Genomic DNA, 21,396 nt, shown 5'->3' on the forward strand with positions numbered 1-21,396 from the left:
CTGTTGGCCTGCAAACAATGTGTCCATTGTGCTCCACCCTTAACTTTGACCTCCAGACTGTTTTTTCCTCACTTTTTCTTATCTTTTCATTTGTTGTCTTATCATGTTTTTGCTTTCAATCCCTCTCACGTGTCAGAACCGCCTCTTCATATCTTTATTTTGTTGTCCCCGACTGACTTCCTCCTTTGAGTATGATCGTGTTATGCCTCTTTATAGCTTCAACCTATGCCCTGTTGTTTAGTTCTCACATGTTTTTATTCATTCTTCACACATCCATCCTTTTTATTTTCACTCTCACATAACTTTTACTCTTGTATAAGTCCAAATTCCTTTCTGCACTTTTCATTCCTCCCAGTGACATTTGCTCATGTGAAAAATCTCCGTGCTTTCAACTGTCTGCCCTCAGGTCAGCCCTCCAGTCGCTCCACAAAGCTTGCGAGGTGGCTCGCTGCCACAACTACTACCCAGGCAGCCTGTTCCTGACCTGGGTCAGCTACTACCAGAGCAGAGTCTCATCCAGCCAGTTGTGTATCAACGAATGGAACGCCATGCAGGATGTCGAATCGCACCGTGCCAATTCACCCGTCCTCTTCACAGACCTGTGAGTAGATTAGGATGGCCACATTAAGGAAAGGGTTTTTCAGAGAAGCACTGCAAACCACTTTGAGAATTGTGTGGCATAAACCCTGCGCCTGATGTGCACACATGCACATGACATAGACTAGAGGGTAAACACGCTGCTCCCCAGAAATTCACAGCAGTAACTGCTCACACAGTCGTACACAGTTTCATCACAAATTCACCTTCACCGTGGCTGTTTCTGTGAAAAGTTAAAAATATGTTGCAGTCGCATCTTCCCAACAGCATTGCCTAACAAGCATAACAAGTGTTGCTACATCCCCAAACTAAAATATTGCAGTCTGCAGAACCATGGACTCTGGAATGAGGCCACGTGCCCTCTCTAACCTTCCAGGAGAGGCAAAAACAACAGACCAAAACAAAAGCCTGAAGCGCTGATGTTTACAAAGGTGCCTAATCATTAACGTGTTCACAACATGATGAAAAACGCTGCCTTATCAACATATTTACATGGAAACATAATAAAATACAAGCAGTGACTTCAATAGATTTGTCTCCACTGATACCAGGGAAATTCCCCTCCCTGCTCCTTCGTCACATGCTCTGCTACCTATTTAGACTGTCTGCCTCTCTCCCCTCACGCACACACACACACACACTCTCTTTGGGGGTCTTCTGGAGTCTAAAATAGCCAAGGCTTTAGCTGTCTTGATTTACTTATGGAAAAGTAGAGTCCAGATAAACTCATAGGTAAGTAGAGTCGCAGAGAAACAGACAGGAGCAGGTGGTGAGCACAAAGACGGGGGCTACTTGAGGAAATAATGAGGAACAGTTCGGGCAGAAAAAAAGCCACTTCAAACCATACGTTTAAACACTTCGCACACACAGACACGCACAGTCTCTCTCGGAGTGATTTGGCTCTGCCCCTTACAGCCAAACACAGACAGTTCCTGTTGGTTTTCCCGGACAGGGAGGCTGCTAAAGCCTCGTGACATGTCAGTGTTTGTTGACATGGCTTTCCCCCGCCCCAAAACTAAAAATAATCTTATCTACCTGCAAGCAATTCAGGGAAGCTGCGTAAAATTTCCATTATTCATTTACTCATTAGCTCCGGTCCTTATGTCGTCATTTGCCCTCGTGTAGTCTGTGTTTTTGCCTGACTAGGCTTCCCTCCCTCAGGCCGTCTGCAGACAAGTGGAGGCTTGTTGTGAGGTAAAAGTGTTACTGCATGTCAGTAAATAACCCGTGTCAGTTTTTGTTGTTGTTGTTTTCTCACTCAACCCTCGTTCCACTCAACTCGTTCTCATGAGGTCAGGGAAATGTTCAGGGTTGAGCTAAACAAGCCCCCCTCCTACCTCATTTCCAACACAGATGATGCTTTCATCTGTGCAGTGTCACACACCTGTGGTCACTGTACTTCCCCTTTTTGTAGCTGCTGACCCACACTGCTGTGTGCTGATGTCCGGAATCAGTTTGAAGCAAAAAACAAAAGAAAAAATGTTAGAAGAAGTCGTTCACAGACAAACTGAGCTCTTCTCTCCAGAGAGGCAATTAGGCCACTTGTTGGTATCATCGGTGTGACGTCGGAAAGGCCCCCAGCCAGAACACTTAGGAACACAGCGCGGCACAACAAGAAGCAGATCCTACAAGGGGACTTTGTCTAATTCTGAGAAACTGGAGAGGGGAACAGAAAATCTCAGAGCACAAACTCAAACGGGAGCACAAAACAAAGCCGTAGTTCTCTGGTAGAAGTAATGTCATTGAGACTTGCGTAAAAGTGAACATGAATGTAATGCAGCTGTGAAGGTGGCTCTCTTCAAAGTGAATTTTTTTTTTTTTTTTTACTTTGGCCAAGTGTTAAAGTTGTTTTTAAATGGAGGTCTTTGTGTGTTTTATGTGCAGGCCCACAGAAAGGGAGCGCACAGAACGGCTGATCAAGACGCGCCTCAGAGAGATAATGATGCAGAAGGACCTGGAGAACGTCACCTCAAAGGAGGTGAGGGGACAGTGAAATTTACATTTGGTGCTTAGATGTAGGTGTTAACTATAGACTGCACATTAAAGGTGGATATAGTCACCATGACATCTCTCATGGCTTGTGAAGTGAACAGATGGCCTTGTGTAGATGGCCTCCTGCTCTCCTCTTTCAAACCAGCTGTCTACACAACGTAAACATTGGCGTCCTCAGTCATGTGTCATTTGTCCGTTTTCAATTTAATTAAGTTTTATTTATATAGCAACCAATCACAACAACAGTCGCCTCAAGGCTCTTTATATTTTAGGGTAGACCCTACAGTAATACATACAGAGAAAAACCAACAATCATATGACCCCCAATGAGCAAGCACTTTGGCAACAGTGGGAAGAAAAAACTCCCTTTTAACAGGAAGAAACTTCCGGCAGAACCAGGCTCGGGGAGGGGCGGGGCCATCTGCCACGACCGGATGGCGAGTGAGGGAAGAAAGACAGGATAAAAGGACATACTGTAGAAGAGAGAGGATTCAGGGTCACCTGAATCCTAACCACCTAACCAATTGCTTTAGCAAAAAGGAACGTTTTAAGCCTAATCTTAAAAGTAGAGATGGTGTCTGTCTCCCAAATCCAAACTGGAAACTGGTTCCAGGAGAGGGGCCTTTCTGTGCAAAGTAACTTAAATTTAAATTAGAATTGAAACTAGACACTGGGGCTATACACTCATCACTAAAGTGCTTACAGAGGTCATAAATCAAGAGCGACAGGGTCATTTTCTGAAAAGCTTGATTCAGACTTCCTTTTGCAGCCCAGATGTCTCCTCACGATGGTCGTGAGAAAGAATGCATGTTTACGCCACTGGCTTCACTTTTCAGACGCAGAGGCTGCAGTCATCTTTTATGTACAGTCTGTGGTTTTATTACTTGTAAAGATGTACTTATGCCCTGATTTTCTGCGTTTCCCTGCTGCTGTTATCAGCTGTCATCAGACCATTTATTGTTTGCCTGAACTTTCACAGATCCGAACAGAGCTGGAGATCCAGATGGTGTGCAACCTGAGGGAGTTTAAAGAGTTCATAGACAATGAGATGATTGTGATCCTGGGACAGATGGACAGCCCCACGGAAATATTTGATCACGTCTTCCTGGTGAGACAATTGGGCTTTGATTCCATTAGCCTGTGAAGGTTTGTCATGTCAGACTTGAGGTTCAGTAAAAAGCTGCATCTAACCTTGTTTTGTCTTTCTAATTGTAAATAAAAAAACTTGGCGCATGCTGTTAATAATGACTGGACCTGTGTTGTTTATAGGGTTCAGAGTGGAACGCTTCTAACCTGGAGGAGCTGCAAAACAGTGGGTAAGAGATCAGTCACTTAAGCTAAGATTAAAATTGATGTATTAAATAAATTTTCTCGTTAAAGTCGATTGAAACGAGTAGCTCGTTTATTATCGTCACATCCATGAGATCACACTGACACGCCTCCTCGCGTCTCTCCTCCAGAGTGCGCTACATCCTGAATGTGACCCGGGAAATCGACAACTTTTTTCCAGGGATGTTTGAATACCACAACATCAGAGTGTACGACGAGGAGGCCACCAACCTGTTGGAGTACTGGAACGACACGTACAAGTTCATCACCAAAGCCAAGTAGGCTTCTGCCCACACAAACACAAACAAACACACACGCACACACACACACTCACACACACACACACAGTTTAAGCTCCTCTTTCTCACTAGTTCATGTGCTTCAACCCTGCCTTTTTCTCTTCCCACTTTAGGAAAGCCGGTGCCAAGTGTCTGGTTCACTGTAAGATGGGCGTGAGCCGCTCTGCTTCCACAGTGATAGCCTACGCTATGAAGGAGTATGGCTGGAACCTGGACACCGCCTTTGACTATGTGAAGGAAAGACGGGCCGTCACCAAGCCGAACCCTTCCTTCATGAAGCAGCTGGAGGAGTATCAGGGAATTCTGCTGGCAAGGTGTGCTCTCATGCAGAAACATGTACAGTTCCTTAGAAGGAATTATGGAGCTAACGAACTCTTCTCTCCCTCTTGTTCTTCAGCAAACAGAGGCATAATAAGCTATGGCGTTCCCACAGTGACAGCGACCTATCAGATCGCCTGGACTCGAAGCCTTCATCTCCCTCCTTGAACCGCGCTGACTCTCACAATAACAACACCTCCTCCCCGTCTGTGCATCACTTCCTGGGTGTGGCCGTGCTGCAGGCGCTCTGCCCCGAGCCCGAAGATTCGCACGCGCTCTCCAACGGAATGTGTGACTCGCTGGTTCAGGAGGTCAGATCAGATTGCGCAGACCCCCGCCTGCTTCCCCTCCCCAGACCCCGAGCAGCCACCGTGGTCCCAGAGGAAACGCAGGGCAGCTCGGCGAGCGTGGCCATCACTGTGCCCGTCGCTCTTCCACTTCCACCACCATCGCTCCACATCCTACCTCCCACCCCTGAACTGCAGCGCGCTCACAGGGACACTCCCACACATCTGTCCTGCTCAGTGGGCAAACCAGAGGAGCTGTTCCTCATCTTACCCGACAGAAGCAGTTCAGAGGAAGTCTCTCCTCTCACTCTGGGATCCACTGACTCGGACATGATCAACCAATCATTGTCTGATTTAACGAACAACAGCCACACTCCGCTCAGCCCTGCGACTCCCACTTCCTCGCCTCCGGTCTTGGCTTTCGCTCCCAGCGACGACAACAACAACAACCCGAGCGAGTTGGATACCCGCGGTGAGGCAGACGGGTCATCAACCCACAGCACGGACAGCATCGACTTCTTCAGCGCCCGGGAGAAGTTTCTGGGGCTGGCCAAAGATGGCCGACATCGGACGCTTTCAGAGCAGGCACAGCAAAGGTCGTCTCTGTCAACTGACAGAGAAACAGAGGTCAGCGAAGACGAGGAGGAGCAGAGGAATGAGATGAGTCAGGTAAGGTTTCATTCAGCTGCTTCTTCCTGTTTGTTTTTTTGTTTTGTTTTTTGTTTTTTTTAATAGCATCTCAGTTGTACGACCACTTTTCAGAGTGACCTTTGTCATCATCATCATCATCAGCTGTAAAGAGAAAAATTTAAAAATTTCGATCAAATCCTTTGATTTAGGAGATTTAAATGAACTTTAAAATAAAACCGTGGATACTATTCAAAGTTTTAATCAGAGGGAAGTAAACTGGAATCTGAGTGAATGTGAGGACTGTGTGGTAGCAGATAGATTGAGCTGATCACAGTGACACCTGCTGGACAATGAGAGAATGGTAAATGGCCTGTATTTATATAGCGCCTTACTAGTCCCTAAGGACCCCAAAGCGCTTTACATATTCAGTCATCCACCCATTCACACACACATTCACACACTGGTGATGGCAAGCTACATTGTAGCCACAGCCACCCTGGGGCGCACTGACAGAGGCGAGGCTGCCGGACACTGGCGCCACCGGGCCCTCTGACCACCACCAGTAGGCAACAGGTGAAGTGTCTTGCCCAAGGACACAACGACCGAGACTGTCCAAGCCAGGGCTCGAACCGGCAACCTTCCGATTACAAGACGAACTCCCAACTCTTGAGCCACGATCGCCCCGGTTTGGTCTTGAGAATAATCAAGACCAAACCTCCTCCTATAACGAGTTGTCAGTAGTATTATGTGGATTATAAAAGAGTGTAAACTGGTGTAAACAGGACTGAGCTAATAAGTCATTGCTTGGAATAAAAGCCTCACAATGGCTGTGCTAATAAAGTCTGTATCCTCTCTTTGTCTCTCAGGAGTCTGATGACAGCTCTGACAAAACCAGTCCTGACCGGATTCATCACACTCACCACGACAACGGAATATCAGTCCGCCATATTGTCACTGAGATCGAAGCCATATCACACCCCGCCGCATCTCTTCAGACTCCTTCCTCCTCCTCATCTTCTCCACTCCCTCCATCCTCTCACAGTCCTCAGGTCATCCGACCGGAACATCAGGAAGAGGGGGAGTCTTCTGAAGTCACGCACACCTCTTCGACTCCACCTTCACACCCCCAGCCTCCCACCACGCTGTTGTGCGACTGGCCGGCGGGCTCCGTGCGGCGGGCCACCAAGCAGCTGGAGCAGAAGCTGAAGCAGGAACTGGAGATGGTGGCATGTCAGCGGTCTCCGCTGCATTCGCCCAGCAGCGAACAACCTCCTGTCAGACTGTCCGTATCCTCCGAACACGTGCTGCTCCACTCCCCCATGCACGCTGCAGAACAAAGGATCACTCAGGGAGAGAACATGGCTGTTTCTGCTAATGCTACGTCCAAAGATGAAGAGAAGCACACGGGGTCACACAAAAGACCCGATTTCTCAGGCACAAGCGACCTCCAAGACCTTTCATGTTCCCCAAAGTCAGATATCAGCCAAGTCTCTGGTGCTATACCTGTCAGTGTGCACACATCCACAGATAGCCACACAGTGACATCATCACTGGCCTCTGCTGAGCAGTTATCAGCATCATCTCAAGATACCTCAGCCCAGTCTCTCAGACGGGGCCAGCTCCATAGCCAAAACCTGCAGGACTGTTCGAACCTAATGACTCTGGATGGCGTGACGCTGCAGGAGTCGGACACGGATGAAAGCTCTCGGGTCAGGCAAGAGGGCTGCGGCCCCGTCTGCGCTGCCCAGAAGAGGCTGGCCCGAGGCAGCCAGGAGCTGGAGAAGATTCAGCAGACGCTGAGAGAGCTGCAGGCTTTTCTTCACGAGGGCATCACCCTCGAGACGGCAGACAGTCGAGCACAAGAACTGGGGCAGCCTCAGGGTCCAAGAGACGCCATGGACACAGACCCAGAAAGTTATAAAGGGGTGAGTTTTGAAGAGAGCCCTCCAGCTCTGAAAGTGGGGCAGCAGCTCCTAGAGAGGCAGGAGCAGAGGAGTTTGTTGGAGCCAACAGAGTGGCACAGAGCCACAGAGCTAGAGGCGCGCATCCGCCAGGCGGGGCTCACCCCCCCGTCTCTCATGAAGAGATCGGCCTCCTTGGCTAAACTGGACTGTCTGGAGCTGTCGGCTCATGACCTCAGCAGCTTGGACCTGAGGACGCACAACAGAGCAACACTGTCGCACTCGCCTGACTCGCCCTCGTCGCCCCAGTCTCACCCGGACGACACATGGAAGAAGCAGAAAGTGCTGGCTCAGAGGCCGTGCTCTGAAAGAACAGGTTCGTGCAGTGATGACACATCCCCTCCACCCCTCGGCCTCTCCCCCTCCACCAGAGGGGAAAGAGGAGAACGGGAGGAGTCAGAGAACAGCAGCAGTAGCAACAGCACGGTCCCTGCATCCCGTCAGCCGGGGAGAGGACACTCGTCAAGACGTTCTCGCAAAGCTTCCGCTGAGAAGAAGCAGCAGCGAGCCGTCACTCTGCTATACAACACCATGTAACCTCAGATCAGCAAGACTGGAACACATGCGACTGAAGCTGCACTTATGTGTGTGAAAGAGACCGCATGATGTGTATGAATGTCAGCTGTAACCCCCTGTGTGTGTTCTCCGGTGTTATGTGTATAGTATGCAAGACATGAATGATGAGCATATATTTGCATGGAAACCACTGGATGTTTGTATGAACTGGAGTTCAGGTTCGTCTGTACAGTGTCATGAATGTCCAAACTAAGACTGAACGGTGCTCATGCACTCATTTATATCAGTGTCCCCCTTTTTTTTTTTTTAAGTGTGACCCTCGCTGCCTGTTCAGAGTTTCTAAAACTCCAACCAGAGGGGCTTTTGTTTCTCAAACCATGCACTTTACTGTTTAGATGACTCTTTTTCTTTTTAAAAAAAATTTGAGACGTGTTTCTTACCCCGGGGAGGATTGTTGTTTTGCACTGTTCTCAGTAGACTTGTCTCTGTGGTTTTGTTTTCAAAGCTGGCAGACATGTCTTTATTCAGATTTTTAATTAAACCAGGACAAAGCTGATATGTTGTTTTTGTTTTTTATTATTATTATTATTATTATTATTATTATTATTATTACTTAATTGCTTTAGCAGTAAATAAAGGTGGTGAGTTTGTTTTAACTGTAGTGACTCCTTAGTTTTTCTGTTTTTAGCCACTCCCATGTAAGGCAAAGAAATGAGGCCAGCTTTTAAATATACCGCCACCTGCTGGACAGGCTGATCCACACACTAAAACTGGATTTCATGACATCGGGTATTGCCACTACCAAGCTTCTCTTTTCGAATGACTGAAAAGCACATCCTTAATAGAAATACATTTTACCTCTCGTTTTTAACTACAACTAACCGATCTTTTAAGCACGTCAGTGCCAACTCCAGTGGGAAATGATCTCCATCAGTGTTCAGCGCAGCTTATTTCAGGCTGACATTTTACCTACTGTTTCATGTGGGTAATTAAATACTGAGATGTAGGCCACCGGAGCCCCTGCTGAGAGACCCACACACAGACACGAGGCACAGACTGACATTAAAGGACTGAATCTGCTTTTAAAAAAAAAAAGAGAGGCTGGAGATAACTAAGACATCAAAACTCACAGGCTCCATATATGAAGACCAAAAGACTCTTTGGTGGTTTAAGTGAATCAAGAGGAAAAGCTGAGATCCCCTGACGTTTTCACCAATTAAATCCACCTCAGCAGACACAGCAGAAGGATTTTCAAATAAAATATGTGTGTGTGTGTGTGTTTATCATGAGGAGAGGGAATAAAAATCAGTGGAGCAGAAGAGGAGAAAGGCTGAGATTGGCATCCTTCCTCTTTGCATACTGATGCTCTGAACGCGACTTATATCAGCAGCTCTTTGCAAATTCTTTTCACACAGGCTTGCAGCTCGGTACCTTCCACAGTCCTGGTATTTTTCATAATGCGCACTGCTGGTTCGTCCTTTTTTTCTCTGTCCTGAGTGCTGTTTCTTGGAGGTTTTACAGCCTCTAATCTGCTCCCCTTTTTTTCTCCCTTGTAAGCCTAAAATAACTTAAGCCAAACAAAAAAAAAAAAACAACCCAGTTGGATCAGACTTCTTCAGCTCTGGGAATCCATGTCACAGGGACGATGATGAAGGTGGCAGCTGCTAAAAACGGATGAGCTCTCTCTGGTGCTGACAGACGCCGCAGCATTCCCCAATCCCGTGTGAAATAAATTGCTTTTGTCACTGTCCTCCACTGGAGAGGACCACGGAAACGAACTTAACAGTGGAAGAACTGTAGCGCGTGTGTGTGTGTGGTTTGGGGGGTGGTGAAGGGATTTACAGAGCATTTGAAAGGCTTAAGGAAAAAAAAATCAAATAACACATTTCTACATTGCTCTCCAAAAAAAAAAAGATTTTCCTTTATTTAAATCATGTTAATTCACTTCCCAGCATACATCATGAAAACACCGTGCTTTTTTTAATGTTTTGCAACATTTTTTCAAAAAGTAAAAAACAAAAGGAGCATTTTTTTTACTTCTTAACCCAACCGGGAAAGCTTAGAACCATGAATTACAGAAGGAAAAGAGAAGGTGGTATCCTCAGTTTGTGCTGATGCTGAAAGTTTTACATTTCTCACTTAATTAAAAAAAACAAAAACAGAGCATAAGGTGTCCCTGCTCTCGTCATCCTCCACACAAAAACAAAACAAGTCCCTCGGAGCTCATCTACATTTGCACCCTGCCAATTTCTAAGAAAACATTTGAGGGGGGATTTTACACTGGATTTTAGTTTTCAGCTTTTAAAAAAAAAACTTTTGCTCAGTGAAACTTGCCGTAGGTCACAAAAGACCCCCACCCCTTTCATTGGGTGCAGACCATGCTGAAATATTATAATGCACAGAAACACACTCACAAAAAAACAAAAACAAACAACCATCAGCTCATGTAAGGTGAGAAAAAGCAAATTTACAGAGAAAACTCTTCTCTAACCCACGATCCACATACAAACCTTTATTCCTGTTACTGTTTTTATTAATAAATGCTCTACTTCACATACAGTATAGTTAGTACACACCTAGTGTTCATCTGGGAGTCTCATCATTACTGTGCTCCTTGCAAAGCCCGGCGTCAGGGTTTAAAACTAGACCCCGGCCTGGGTTTCTTTTTTTGTTTTAAACTTTGTGCTCAAACTCAAACATCCATTAACAGTCATATATGTGCTTCACCCACAAGTACAGTACATCTGGATTTTGTGCAAATCAAAAAAAAAAAAAAAAAGAGAGAAGAAGAAGAAACACATTAGTCCATCATTTTAAAAATTTTCATTAAAAACTGAGGAAGTCTGATTATTTATCGGCCTTCAAATGAGGAAGGCGTTCTCCACGCCGCTGCGCTCTTCGATGCAGTCAGAACTGAAAACCACACGCGCTCAGTGGTGACGGGAGCGTGGGGTGAGTGTGCATTAGGTGCTGGAGCAGTGAGTTGGCCTGACACACTACATTTAGGGGAACTGTTTAGTTGACCTTATTGACCTTCTGTGCGTTGAGCTGGTTTGTTTTAAACGCACACACACACACACGCACAGACAAACACGCACGCTTGCAAAACACCCCCCAAGAAATCATTAATTCGAGACGGAGTTCCTGTTAAACTGTACCGGATGTGTCGTTGGTTGTAAACTGGCACTTGTTGAGAAAGTGCCAATGTGGCAGAAGAGAGACCAGGCGTGCGTCCGTCTCTGGCTTTGTGAAGCCGGGCAGACGCAACCACCTCATGGCTTCATGGGAAAAGGGTCTGGCTGAGGCGAGGGGAGGGACGGCCAGGTCAGACGTTACCTCTAAGATGGTTTTCTTTTTAAATTTCCAAGATTTTAAGCGGACACCTGCCCTTTTCCACCCACCTCCCCTCAGTCCAGACCCCCCACCCTGGCAGGACCGCCTGGTTCAGAGGGAGGGTGTGGGGTGAGGGGCTCATTTCTCCATGAGTGACAGCTGGATGATGCGCTGCAGCTCCTCCTCCTCCTGCTGCTGCCGAAGCTCTGCCTCCTGCTGCTCCCGGGCTGAGATCTCCATGGCGATACGCAGCTGCTCGTCATAGCTGCAGGTGGTCGGCTTCTTCTTGGAGGGGGTGGAGCAAAGGCTGGTGGGGGGGCGGGGCTTGTGCTGGGGGGTGCTGCGTACAGGGGCGAGGAAACACGGGTTTAAAAACCTCCTCAGTGGGCACACAGTAGGCATCATTCATAATAAGGATAAGTCAGTAATGGTTTCACTGTGAGTCAATGCATGAATAATGAATGAGGTCTGGGTTGCCAGGTTATGAGAATCTCCTCTGATTGCTGTTTATCTTTCCATCGTGACACTTTGCTTTGTCTTTTAATCTAACGCTTCACCGGAACTTAAACCTGGATCTGTCTCGTCCTGATTCCATTTATTACCGTCTGTCATTCTGCAGATTTGATGAACGGTGGGAGAAAGCTATTATTGACTCAAATTAGCTGCAGACTACATTGTGGAGTCTTAGTAAACGCTTTATTTAAAAACAAGTTGCGACAAAGGCTTCAGAAGAGACACAGCGAGACATGCGTTCCCATAACTGTGCTCGGTTCTATCACGAAATACAAAAAAACAACAACTGTTTTTACCACAGACTGTATATAAAAGATGGACACAGAAACCCTGGAGTCAAGCATTTAAGCTGTCACTGTCTTTTTTTTCCAGCTAAGTCATTCTGAGGACACTACACACAATAGCCAAGCATTTCTCTCTGCAACCCCAATGCCAAAAAAAAGCATCAAATAAAATACAATTTGGGACTCGTGAAAATCTCATAGACACTAACTTTATTTATAGTGGAACACAGAAAACATGCCAAACGGTTAAACATTTTACTGCTTTAGAAAAGTATTAGCTCATGTGGGACTTGATGCCCCACAGCAACACATCTCAAAAATGTTAAGTGATGCTAAAAAGAAACAGCTGGAGGGACATTTTGCAACTGATTAGTTTAACTGGGTAGAAAAAGACAGGCAGCGTTTCTCATGAGTAAAGACGTTCACCAATTTGCCAAAATTCTGGATAAGGCGGAAAAGCAGTACTAGCCCATGATTTTGGGCCCTCGGGCAGCACTGCATTTAGAAATCAAACTTATGCTTAAGTTCATCAAGGACGATCCGCCTGCTTTCCTGGGTGTCTGACTGCTGGTCTGTTATTTACATCACTTCCTCTTTCCCACGCTGTCAAACTCGATGCCGACAGCACTGCTCTAGTGATCAGTCCTGCTTCCACTGAGCCAATCAGCCTCCACTCTGCTGAGATGTTAGCTTATTTTTCCATATCTGACATATTTTCTGTGTTCTACAGTAATATTTGGGTTTATGAGATTGCATTCTGTTCTTATTTTTACAGCTTTGCAACTTTCTCTTGGTGTCGGTCTATAGGTCCAACACTTTCCCCTCAGGTTAGAACTTTGGCTCGAGTAAACACTGCTATGGCAAGACTTGGGGAGGAGGCAGTGACGAAGAGGATAGGACAGTCTGTGAATCCAACCAGCCATCTGCAAACAGGGAATGCACCCAGAGAGAAACACTGTCTAAAGATAACAGAGGCTAAAGTCAACTACAGCACTGTCAACTGAGAAAGCAGGAAACTCTCTCAACCCTCTCATCCTCCCACCAACACCCCCTCTCTGCAAACACACACACACACACACACACACACACACACACGCACACACACACACACACACACACACACACACACACACACACACTGGAGCTCAGATAGCAGATAGGAGAGGGGGAGAATAGCAGGATGGATAAGAGAATAGAGCAAGGAATGGGACAGGAATACAGGATGTGAGTCAAGTATGGGAGGAAAGAACCACAGGAAAAAAAAATTCACAGAGGAGTGCGAGACACTGAAGATTAACAACACATAAGAGAGCTGAGAGGAAGTCAGAGACAATGCTGTGGAGGGATGGCAGGATATAATCGCCTTCATCCTGGCACTCAAGGAGATTTATGCGGGGGCTTTTTTCCCCTCGCTGCTGACAACAAAAGTCCCACTCTCTTTCATTCACTGACGCTTTTATCAGACTTTCTAACAAAGTCCCCAATAACAAAGAGCTTTAACTCAAACACGTGGGAGTCATTAAAAATCCCCCAAAATAAAACAAAGGCTTTCATTCTGACCTCTCGACACGACTCGGGTCGCAGGACAGAGGGTGAGTCCCCGGCTTGCTGTTGGTCAGCGCCTCCCAGATGGTCACCTGGGCACACAAAAGAGAAGGCGGCACAGGAAGTCAGTGAAGGAGCGCTGCAGGAAGCGGTGCATGCAAAACAAACGCATCCTCGTTCCCTGTAGGCAGCTTCCTGTTAACGTATGGTAGAGACGGAGCCAGCGGCCTTGGTCGTAAACTAAATGATCGATCCTGGCTGCGGTCCTACTCAAGTCCACGCACAGTTTTAATGCTACCAGTGATTAATAAAGATGAGAAGCACTTGTTAAATATAGACGTTCAAGTTTCAAATTCAGCTTCACACTGTCACAGAAATATATGGAAGCTGTGAACAAAAGCTGTTTTTTTAGAAGATGACAGGATACAGTGTAAGCTAGATTTGTACAGCAGTTAAATCTGTAAAACACAGCGTGTCGGCGGGACGATCCTTTAACACCTGTCCTGCTTTGGTATTAGAGCAGTAATTAAAAGTGTCACCTTTCTCGGCGGCGCAGCGGTGGAAGCGCTCGGTACGGCTGCTGGAGACGAGAGCACAAACTGCAGCACAAAGCCTAAGCTGCAACCGTGCCCTTGCCTCCTCTGCTCCTTCCCCTTGTGTATTTCAGCTAAGAAAACTCAGAGGATGTTCTCTGACCTGTCTCACAGAGCCTATTTATACCTCACTTTCTGTAACGTCTGGAAGAAGGCCAAGAGCTATCAGGACCGAGGATCTCTGGGATTTTAAACAGCGCCGACCCTCAGGCAGCGTGCGCCACACATCAGAGCCAATTTATTCTACTTACTGATTTTACTTCAGCACTGATTGTTTTTTTATTTTCAAAAGAGCTCACTTTTTCCCTCCTTCACTGCGTATATTTGTCTGGTCTTGCTTGACTTATGGTTAAATTTATTGCTGCCATTTGCGCTGTATAATTTAAAAGCAGGGAGAATACTTTCCACATTTGCTCCCTGTGCCTGCTCATAGAAATATACACACAGATATGTCATACTCCGCTGCCATTAATTACAGTAACACGTCAGCACCATATTAGTATGGGAAAGCCGCATCTCCACTGTCTACTGTTTAAACAGACACAGAATTTGTGTGTGACATATCAGATTTAACATGTTTGGAACACATAACGAGACACATTGCAAAACATCAGTTTGGCGAGGTGCATCTCTGCAGCAGAGATGCACCTCAGAGGCTGCTAAAGATATACATGCACACAAGTGCTTCTTAATGCAAATGTCTCATCAAGCGATTACATGGCCGCGACTGAATTTGGGCAGACCCAGCTGAGATGATCCTCTGACGTTTAAATTGAGCATTAGAATGAGGAAGAACGATGATTTAAGGAACTTTAAATGTGTCATTGTTGATGGTGCGAGACATGCTGGTCTGAGCGTGTCAGAAACTGCTCATCTGCTGGGATTTTCCCACAAAAACATCTCTGCTGTTTAAAGAGAATGGTCTGAGATTTGGGTAAAAATGCCTCGTTTATGGCCTGACTGCTTTGAGCTAGCTGATTGAACGGCACCAAAGGCCACAGAAGAGCATCTCTGAACACACAGTACTGGACAACAATGGTTCCAGCTACTCCTGGTGCAATGGTGTAGAGTACACTTTTTGAGCCTTTAGTACAATTTGGGCAACCCAGTGACAGAAAAGAATAAGAATTTATGGTACATGAATTTGAGCGTCCCATATGAATCAAAAATTGAACTGTTTTGTATAAATTAATAAATTATGAACTTCATAACGTGCAACTGCACTGCCTAAACATCATCCAAGTCATCCATTAGCTAGTCTGTGGGCTTGATTAAAACAGAACTACGTTCAGCTCATCCACAGTGTAGCATTTCCAGTATGCTGACACAGGTTCATTCACTATGTGTAGGCTACAATCAGCTGCTCTTTATAGGATGCGGGGAATACACCCAACCTCTACAGCACCATCAAAAATGATGAAGTGTAACATTAACCTTAGCTTCCAACCTGATGATGACCGCCAACTGTCATAAAAGCCAGCTAGACTGAGAGTCTTCAGTAGAAATAGACCCTGCTGTAGTCTTTTTAAACGACTATGCTATCTGGATCATTGCTAACTGTGCATGTGTAGCCTGAGCAAAACATATGAAGCAGTTTGATTTAGCTAATAGCCAGTTAAGCAGTGATTTAAGCTCCCTGCAGAAGAGAAAAGATGATCTCGCAGGAGTTTCACATTGAAGCCACCTGATCATATTCGGAGCCAGCCTCCAGTAGGCTCTGCTGTATGGCAAACTGCAGCAGATCCTCCTCCTCCTCCCTCATGCTGTCTCTCTGTTTGCCTCCTAGCATGGTGTATCCAGGTGGGGCCTCAAACACACACGGGGGAATCTCGCTGGCTCGACAGGACACTGCAGCACACGGGGGGGAAGGCAAAGGGCAAGAGATGGGAAGGAGTGTTATCTGGCAGTAAAGGAGGCTAAAGGAGAGGAGCGGAAAAATACAAGAGGTTTTTTTTCTGAGTACAAGAAAGCACGAGGAGACTTAAACCCTTGAATTAACAGATATTGCACAAATTTACAAGTGCCAGCCTGTCACTCAGCAGAAGTTTGGGAGAAAGCAGACAAATCTGGCAGGAAACACTTCATATTTGCAGATTTACATGTGTCACCTATTGAGGCAAAACCTCAGTCTATTGACCCAAAGCCTGTAATAAAGTGTACTTTTGCACCTGACTATTTTCAGAGACATTAGCCACTAAATACTCACCAATGAATCATTCAAACTCAAAAACTCAAAGTATGAATCCGTGTTGTGTCTCACATAACAGTCAATAAGAACTAATTTTATATTGTAACATTAGACACTTTGTTACTAGGAGACTGGTCTCAGTGGTCGTAATTGGGAAGAAAAGGCTGAGGTAAATTACACTTAGCATCAGTGGCAACGGGTCTATTGGAGTGATGAACCCAGATTTGAAATGTTTGCTTCAAATCATCATCAGTATTTCTGAAGAAGATCAAGAAAGAGGTACAGCCATCTGTAAAACATGATGTCATCATCTGGAGATTCATTTAAGTGGTGTTGGGATTCTTTCAAAAAGCATTTGATTGGCATAGCTTCATTTTTTTCAGCATGAAGGTCCCAAACACACTTCCAATGCAGTAAAATCCTACCTGGATAGAAAAACACACAATGTTGATCGTGCACTGGCGTCCCAAAGCCCAGACCTCAACATTACTGAGAGAGTGTGGGATCATCTTCACAGAAAAGAGCTTTAAATGTCCGACAAGAAGCCTGGAGAAGTATTCCTGAAGACTATGTGAAGAAACCTTCCTAAGAGAGTTCAGGCTGTGTTGAAGAATAAAGGTGATCACAGCAAATATTGACTTTGAAGCTCATTGGAAATGTAAAAACTCTGTTGTTATTTTTGTGCACGTGTCCATGCAAATCGCTGCACCTACTTCCCATTTTCCTAGAAACATATCAAGACATGAGGATTGCCTCAAGACCTTTGCACAGTAATGTGTATTAGCTGAAATTTCCAAAGTGTATAATTAGAGTATTTGTAATTAACACCCAGCAAACACTGGTTAGTCAGAGGTGTTGTATCCCATTGCCAGAAATAGCAAAGTAAAGGCAGGCGGTTTCTATGTCAGATGCATTGGACTGGATGTTTTTTTAGGTTCAAAGTCAGGAGTGTGGCTGTATTAGTCACCACTGCTGTTTGCCTTACGCAGCAGCAGTATAACTGATAGACGCAGCTTCTGGGTTGGAACAATGAAGCCAATGCATACACGCCTGAAAACCTGCACTCTATCTAAAGGCCACCAGATGGCAACAGCTGTGGTTGCAAAAAAAACCAAAAACGTCCACTACTATAGAAGTCTGGGCGAAAACAGCTTTGTGCCCTGACCACTGCAAACACTTTCCTGATGAGTTTATGGGCTCAGTCACTAACTAAAAACTAAACGCTCATCTGGAAGACATCTAAAGGAGACTCGAGAGAATTACGTCATGGTAGTTACATCCAGTTTATATGCTGTCTAATAAAGCTACAGACATTAACGTAAAATATGTCTCTATGCAGATAAACCAATGACTACAGTTTGTTATGATCTTCAAATCTGATAACTTGCTGCAGGATTACATGTCCCACGCAGGGGTGTGTCTAAAAGGGGGCATGTGGTGTACTCGGCTCAATTTAGTTCAACGATTTGGTGACAATATTTTGCAGACTTACATTATTAACACAAAATATACATATAATAAATTACACTGATGTTTAAAAAGAATATAACATTTTTTTGTGGAGCGGTAAAAGAAAAAGCTTCTACAGGCATTCTACAGCTGAGGCGCTTACTGGTGGAACTAGAGCTGGAGACGCTGGACGAGTCGCTGCCCGGAGAAGGGGTGTCTGTCCTCGGGGTGTCCCTCTGTCTTTCGCCCTCCACCACCACTTCGTTGTCAGCACGGACACCGGCTCCCTCCTCACAGCCATTCAGGTTACTAAAGGTGATCCTGGCATTCAGGATGTGGTAGAGAGGGATCTCTGTAAGGAGAGGAGAGAAATTTCACCCCCATCCTCCAATAACACACATGTCCTTTATATCAGTTATTCTGTTTTTATGATTGATACATCTTATAAGTAATTTGGTCATTTCTTTACACCCTTTCTCTGCATGTCTTAACTTTCCATTAATCTGTGTGTCCATTTTCCAACCTTTCCATTTCCCTTTATTTAAACAGCACACATCTTAGCCCCCTCCCATCATCCATCTCAATCTCACAGTGCTCACCAATCTTGACAGGGAAGCCAGGCGGCAAACGCAGAGTGATGAAGTCACGCAGCTTAGCGAACAGGGCGTTCGAGATCGCCATGAGATCGATGATAGGCACCACTTGTTCTGCCAGGGAAAGAGGGTGGGACTCACACAGCCACAACTTAGCTTTAAACCTGGGAACGAGCACGCGTATGGGAAAAGAAAGAAGGCAGGAAGAAAGAGTTAATTAATAAATATCAGCAAATACATTTCTGACTAAAGCATAATTGAAGCAATTTATGCTCTTGCTCAGACAGTTAAATGTTTGCCAAGAGGAAGCTGCACAAAGACATTGATCACATCAGCTAACAGTGGCTGTCCACAAGCTGCTGAGTCGTTCTCAAACCGAGGCCGATCGATTCTCATATTCTAATTTGTCCAATGAATGAACACAAGATTGAGAGGCAGCTCTACAACCTCAGACCCGTCGTCCTCCTGATGTCCAGCAACTTTTCATTACCCGCTTGAAGAACGATGGTACTGGAAATGTCCGAAAGACCCAAAACACAGAGCAACAACCCCGATTTGTGGGCAGCGGAATAACATCAGCTATGTTACAAAAAACACCTGAACACTCAGATCATTCTTTTATTTGCTTTTACTTTCCTCACTGAGTTCATATTTTCACTTCTTTTGCTTTTTGCTCCCTGAGTGACACAGAAAGCGTTCTTTCATTTCTTTTTTGTTTTGTTCCATTTGTTAATACGCTGGAGCGAAGATGATGTGCCATGAGTCATCGAGCCAGAGCTGAGTGATCGACTGCAGAAACCCACTAATTGCTCGACTCTCCACCAGCTTTGTAAAAACCTGAGTGTTTGTCTGCCGCTGTCATCTGGCTGCCTTTCACCTCAGAAGCTCGGCGGTCAGCTGCTGCGGACGGCCGATTTTCCTCTGGGCTCTTCTCTGTCCATCATTTTGTCAGCTCTGACAACGACTCTGCGACTCAGGGCGACTGTGCTCTACGCATGGCTGAATGTTTGGTTTGTTTTTTTGTTTCTTTTTCCGTGGGCGCGTGTCACCTCTGCGTCTTGGTTGTGAGCTGGCAGGGATGGCCGATATCCCTCTGAGTGGTCGTCGAGCTGGGGTTGAAGTATTCCTCGGCGGTCAGCGCAGCGGGGTTCGTCACCACGGGGGACGACATCTGGGTCACCAGAGCCTGGGCAAAGTGAGGAGTGAATAACATGAATTTACAAAAAAAAAGATCCAGCTATAACATGTCGCCGTATTAAAGATAGTGAAGCTATTACAGCTGTAGAAAAACGACTCTGTTCGCAGGGATGCAAAGGACTATTAATCAATACCAGAGGCTTTTCAGACTCACTTTCTCTGCTATTCTCTGCTCTGTAGAGATTTCAAGGCTTTCCTTTTACCTACTGGCATTTTTTAACAACTCTTTGAAGGAGTCGTGCTCAAGCCAGAAGTTGTGAAAAAATTGATAAAGCGGTTTCTTATTTCACTATTCATCATTACAGCGGCTGGCTCGCTGCATTAATAACTATCTCGGTGTGACGCATGACTAAACCTGTCAAAAGTAGGAACAGCCATTCCTGCTACGGGCAAACAAAGAGTTGTGAAACAGAAGAAGTTTACGGTTTGGCAAAATAGCCGATTTTTCTTTGCGGGTCTTTGCAGTGCTAAGCTACAAGCTCAGGATACATTCATTGTCTGTGCACCAATTTTATCTGTTGCCCAAAAGAACTTAATGGCAAATTCAATTTTTTTGGTGTGTGTGTGGATGATGATGTGCAGAGGCGACAGGGAGGGGAAGCGAGTGAAGAGCCAGAATACAGAAATAGGAGAAGCAGGGAGGTATGAGTCATTGGTGCTCGGCAGCAGAAACAAATTAAAAAAACATAATCAATATCTGAGAGCGGTTTGGAGCCTCTGCTGTTGACACGGTCAGCTCGACAGTCGGGATTCATACACTGCCTGACCATCCAAAGAGGAGGCGATCGAGTTGGGGGCGGGGGAACGCTAACACGAGAAGGTAGGAAATGTCCCTGAAAACAGCGATGACAGTCACAGCGCCGATTGCCGTTCATGTTTCACGTGACGATGTTCAAATCGAGTGTGTGCTCACCCCGTTATTAGGCCCCATGTGCTGTTCTGCAATCCCGAGGAAGTTCTGCAGTGGAGTCTTCCCACCTGCTCAGACACACAGCAGCAGCAACAAGTAAAAAAAAAATGCACTTATATAATCACAGCACATCCATATAAACTACATGCTGTCCTGTTTGTTTTACACATTTACTTCAGATTACTGCACAGCCCTCTGTGTGGGCTCATTTATCGCCGCTGCAACTGTCCACAGTGTCATTTTGCTCTATAATGCTCTGCTCAGGATGCCTTATTGCATTACATGAAGCTTTTTGTAATGCACTCTCATCTACTAGGAGCCAGCATGAACCAAACCAAGGCAAGCCATCTTAATTGAATAGAAGCAAAAAAGGTGGTCTAGCCTAAATATCAGCAGATCTCACAGCAGAACCTGATACGTGAGTAATTACGGACTACAGCTGGACAACGAGAAGCCCTCAATCTCAACATTGTTCTTACTTTTCCTACTTCCACCTCTTGACTTGACCTTTTCCTGCTCTGAGGCTCTCTCACCCTGCTTTGCTATAGTTCATTAAATCATAGACATATTTCCCCCCCTCAGAAAAAAGTTCAATTCTTTATCTCATCCATGTAAGATGCCAGTTGAATAGCACTTCTTCAAGACGACGATTTTAGTGCTCCAATAAAAAAAAGAGAGCGAGGGCATCACTTTTGGAGATATGTCACCGTCATTATTCTGGGAAACAGGCACAGCAGTAATGGGAGAAAAAAAAATCACATTTGTCACACAAATCAAAGGATAATACAAGAATGTTGAGAATATTTGAGGTCTTAACGGCCAATTCCTGCTACGGGACCAGATGAGGCATTCGCTCATCACC

At 45.6% G+C, this 21,396-nt stretch overlaps 2 protein-coding genes across 5 annotated transcripts in view; one reads left to right on the forward strand and one right to left on the reverse strand.

Moving 5' to 3' along the window:
• Positions 1-8,485, forward strand: part of ssh2a (slingshot protein phosphatase 2a) — a 28,340-nt gene extending 19,855 nt beyond the window's left edge. For both annotated transcript variants that reach the window (XM_005939589.3, XM_005939588.3), the window contains 8 exons: positions 407-601; positions 2,482-2,575; positions 3,569-3,697; positions 3,859-3,905; positions 4,050-4,196; positions 4,331-4,531; positions 4,615-5,491; positions 6,319-8,485. In XM_005939589.3, coding sequence (XP_005939651.1) covers positions 407-601; positions 2,482-2,575; positions 3,569-3,697; positions 3,859-3,905; positions 4,050-4,196; positions 4,331-4,531; positions 4,615-5,491; positions 6,319-7,950 — 3,322 coding nt within the window. In that variant the 3' untranslated portion in view covers positions 7,951-8,485. The remainder of the gene's footprint in view (positions 1-406; positions 602-2,481; positions 2,576-3,568; positions 3,698-3,858; positions 3,906-4,049; positions 4,197-4,330; positions 4,532-4,614; positions 5,492-6,318) is intronic.
• A 1,971-nt stretch (positions 8,486-10,456) lies between these two features.
• ankrd13b (ankyrin repeat domain 13B) overlaps positions 10,457-21,396 on the reverse strand; it is a 39,192-nt gene continuing 28,252 nt past the window's right edge. For all 3 annotated transcript variants that reach the window (XM_042227598.1, XM_042227600.1, XM_014339160.2), the window contains 7 exons: positions 20,538-20,602; positions 19,477-19,613; positions 18,434-18,591; positions 17,998-18,186; positions 15,882-16,045; positions 13,620-13,696; positions 10,457-11,602 (listed from right to left, as the gene is read on the reverse strand). In XM_042227598.1, the coding sequence (XP_042083532.1) occupies positions 11,401-11,602; positions 13,620-13,696; positions 15,882-16,045; positions 17,998-18,186; positions 18,434-18,591; positions 19,477-19,613; positions 20,538-20,602 (992 nt within the window). In that variant the 3' untranslated portion in view covers positions 10,457-11,400. The remainder of the gene's footprint in view (positions 11,603-13,619; positions 13,697-15,881; positions 16,046-17,997; positions 18,187-18,433; positions 18,592-19,476; positions 19,614-20,537; positions 20,603-21,396) is intronic.

Source organism: Haplochromis burtoni, unplaced genomic scaffold, assembly GCF_018398535.1.
Source record: "Haplochromis burtoni strain Fernald_Lab_line unplaced genomic scaffold, NCSU_Asbu1 Contig_270, whole genome shotgun sequence".
In the NCBI taxonomy this organism is placed as follows: Eukaryota; Metazoa; Chordata; class Actinopteri; order Cichliformes; family Cichlidae; genus Haplochromis; species Haplochromis burtoni.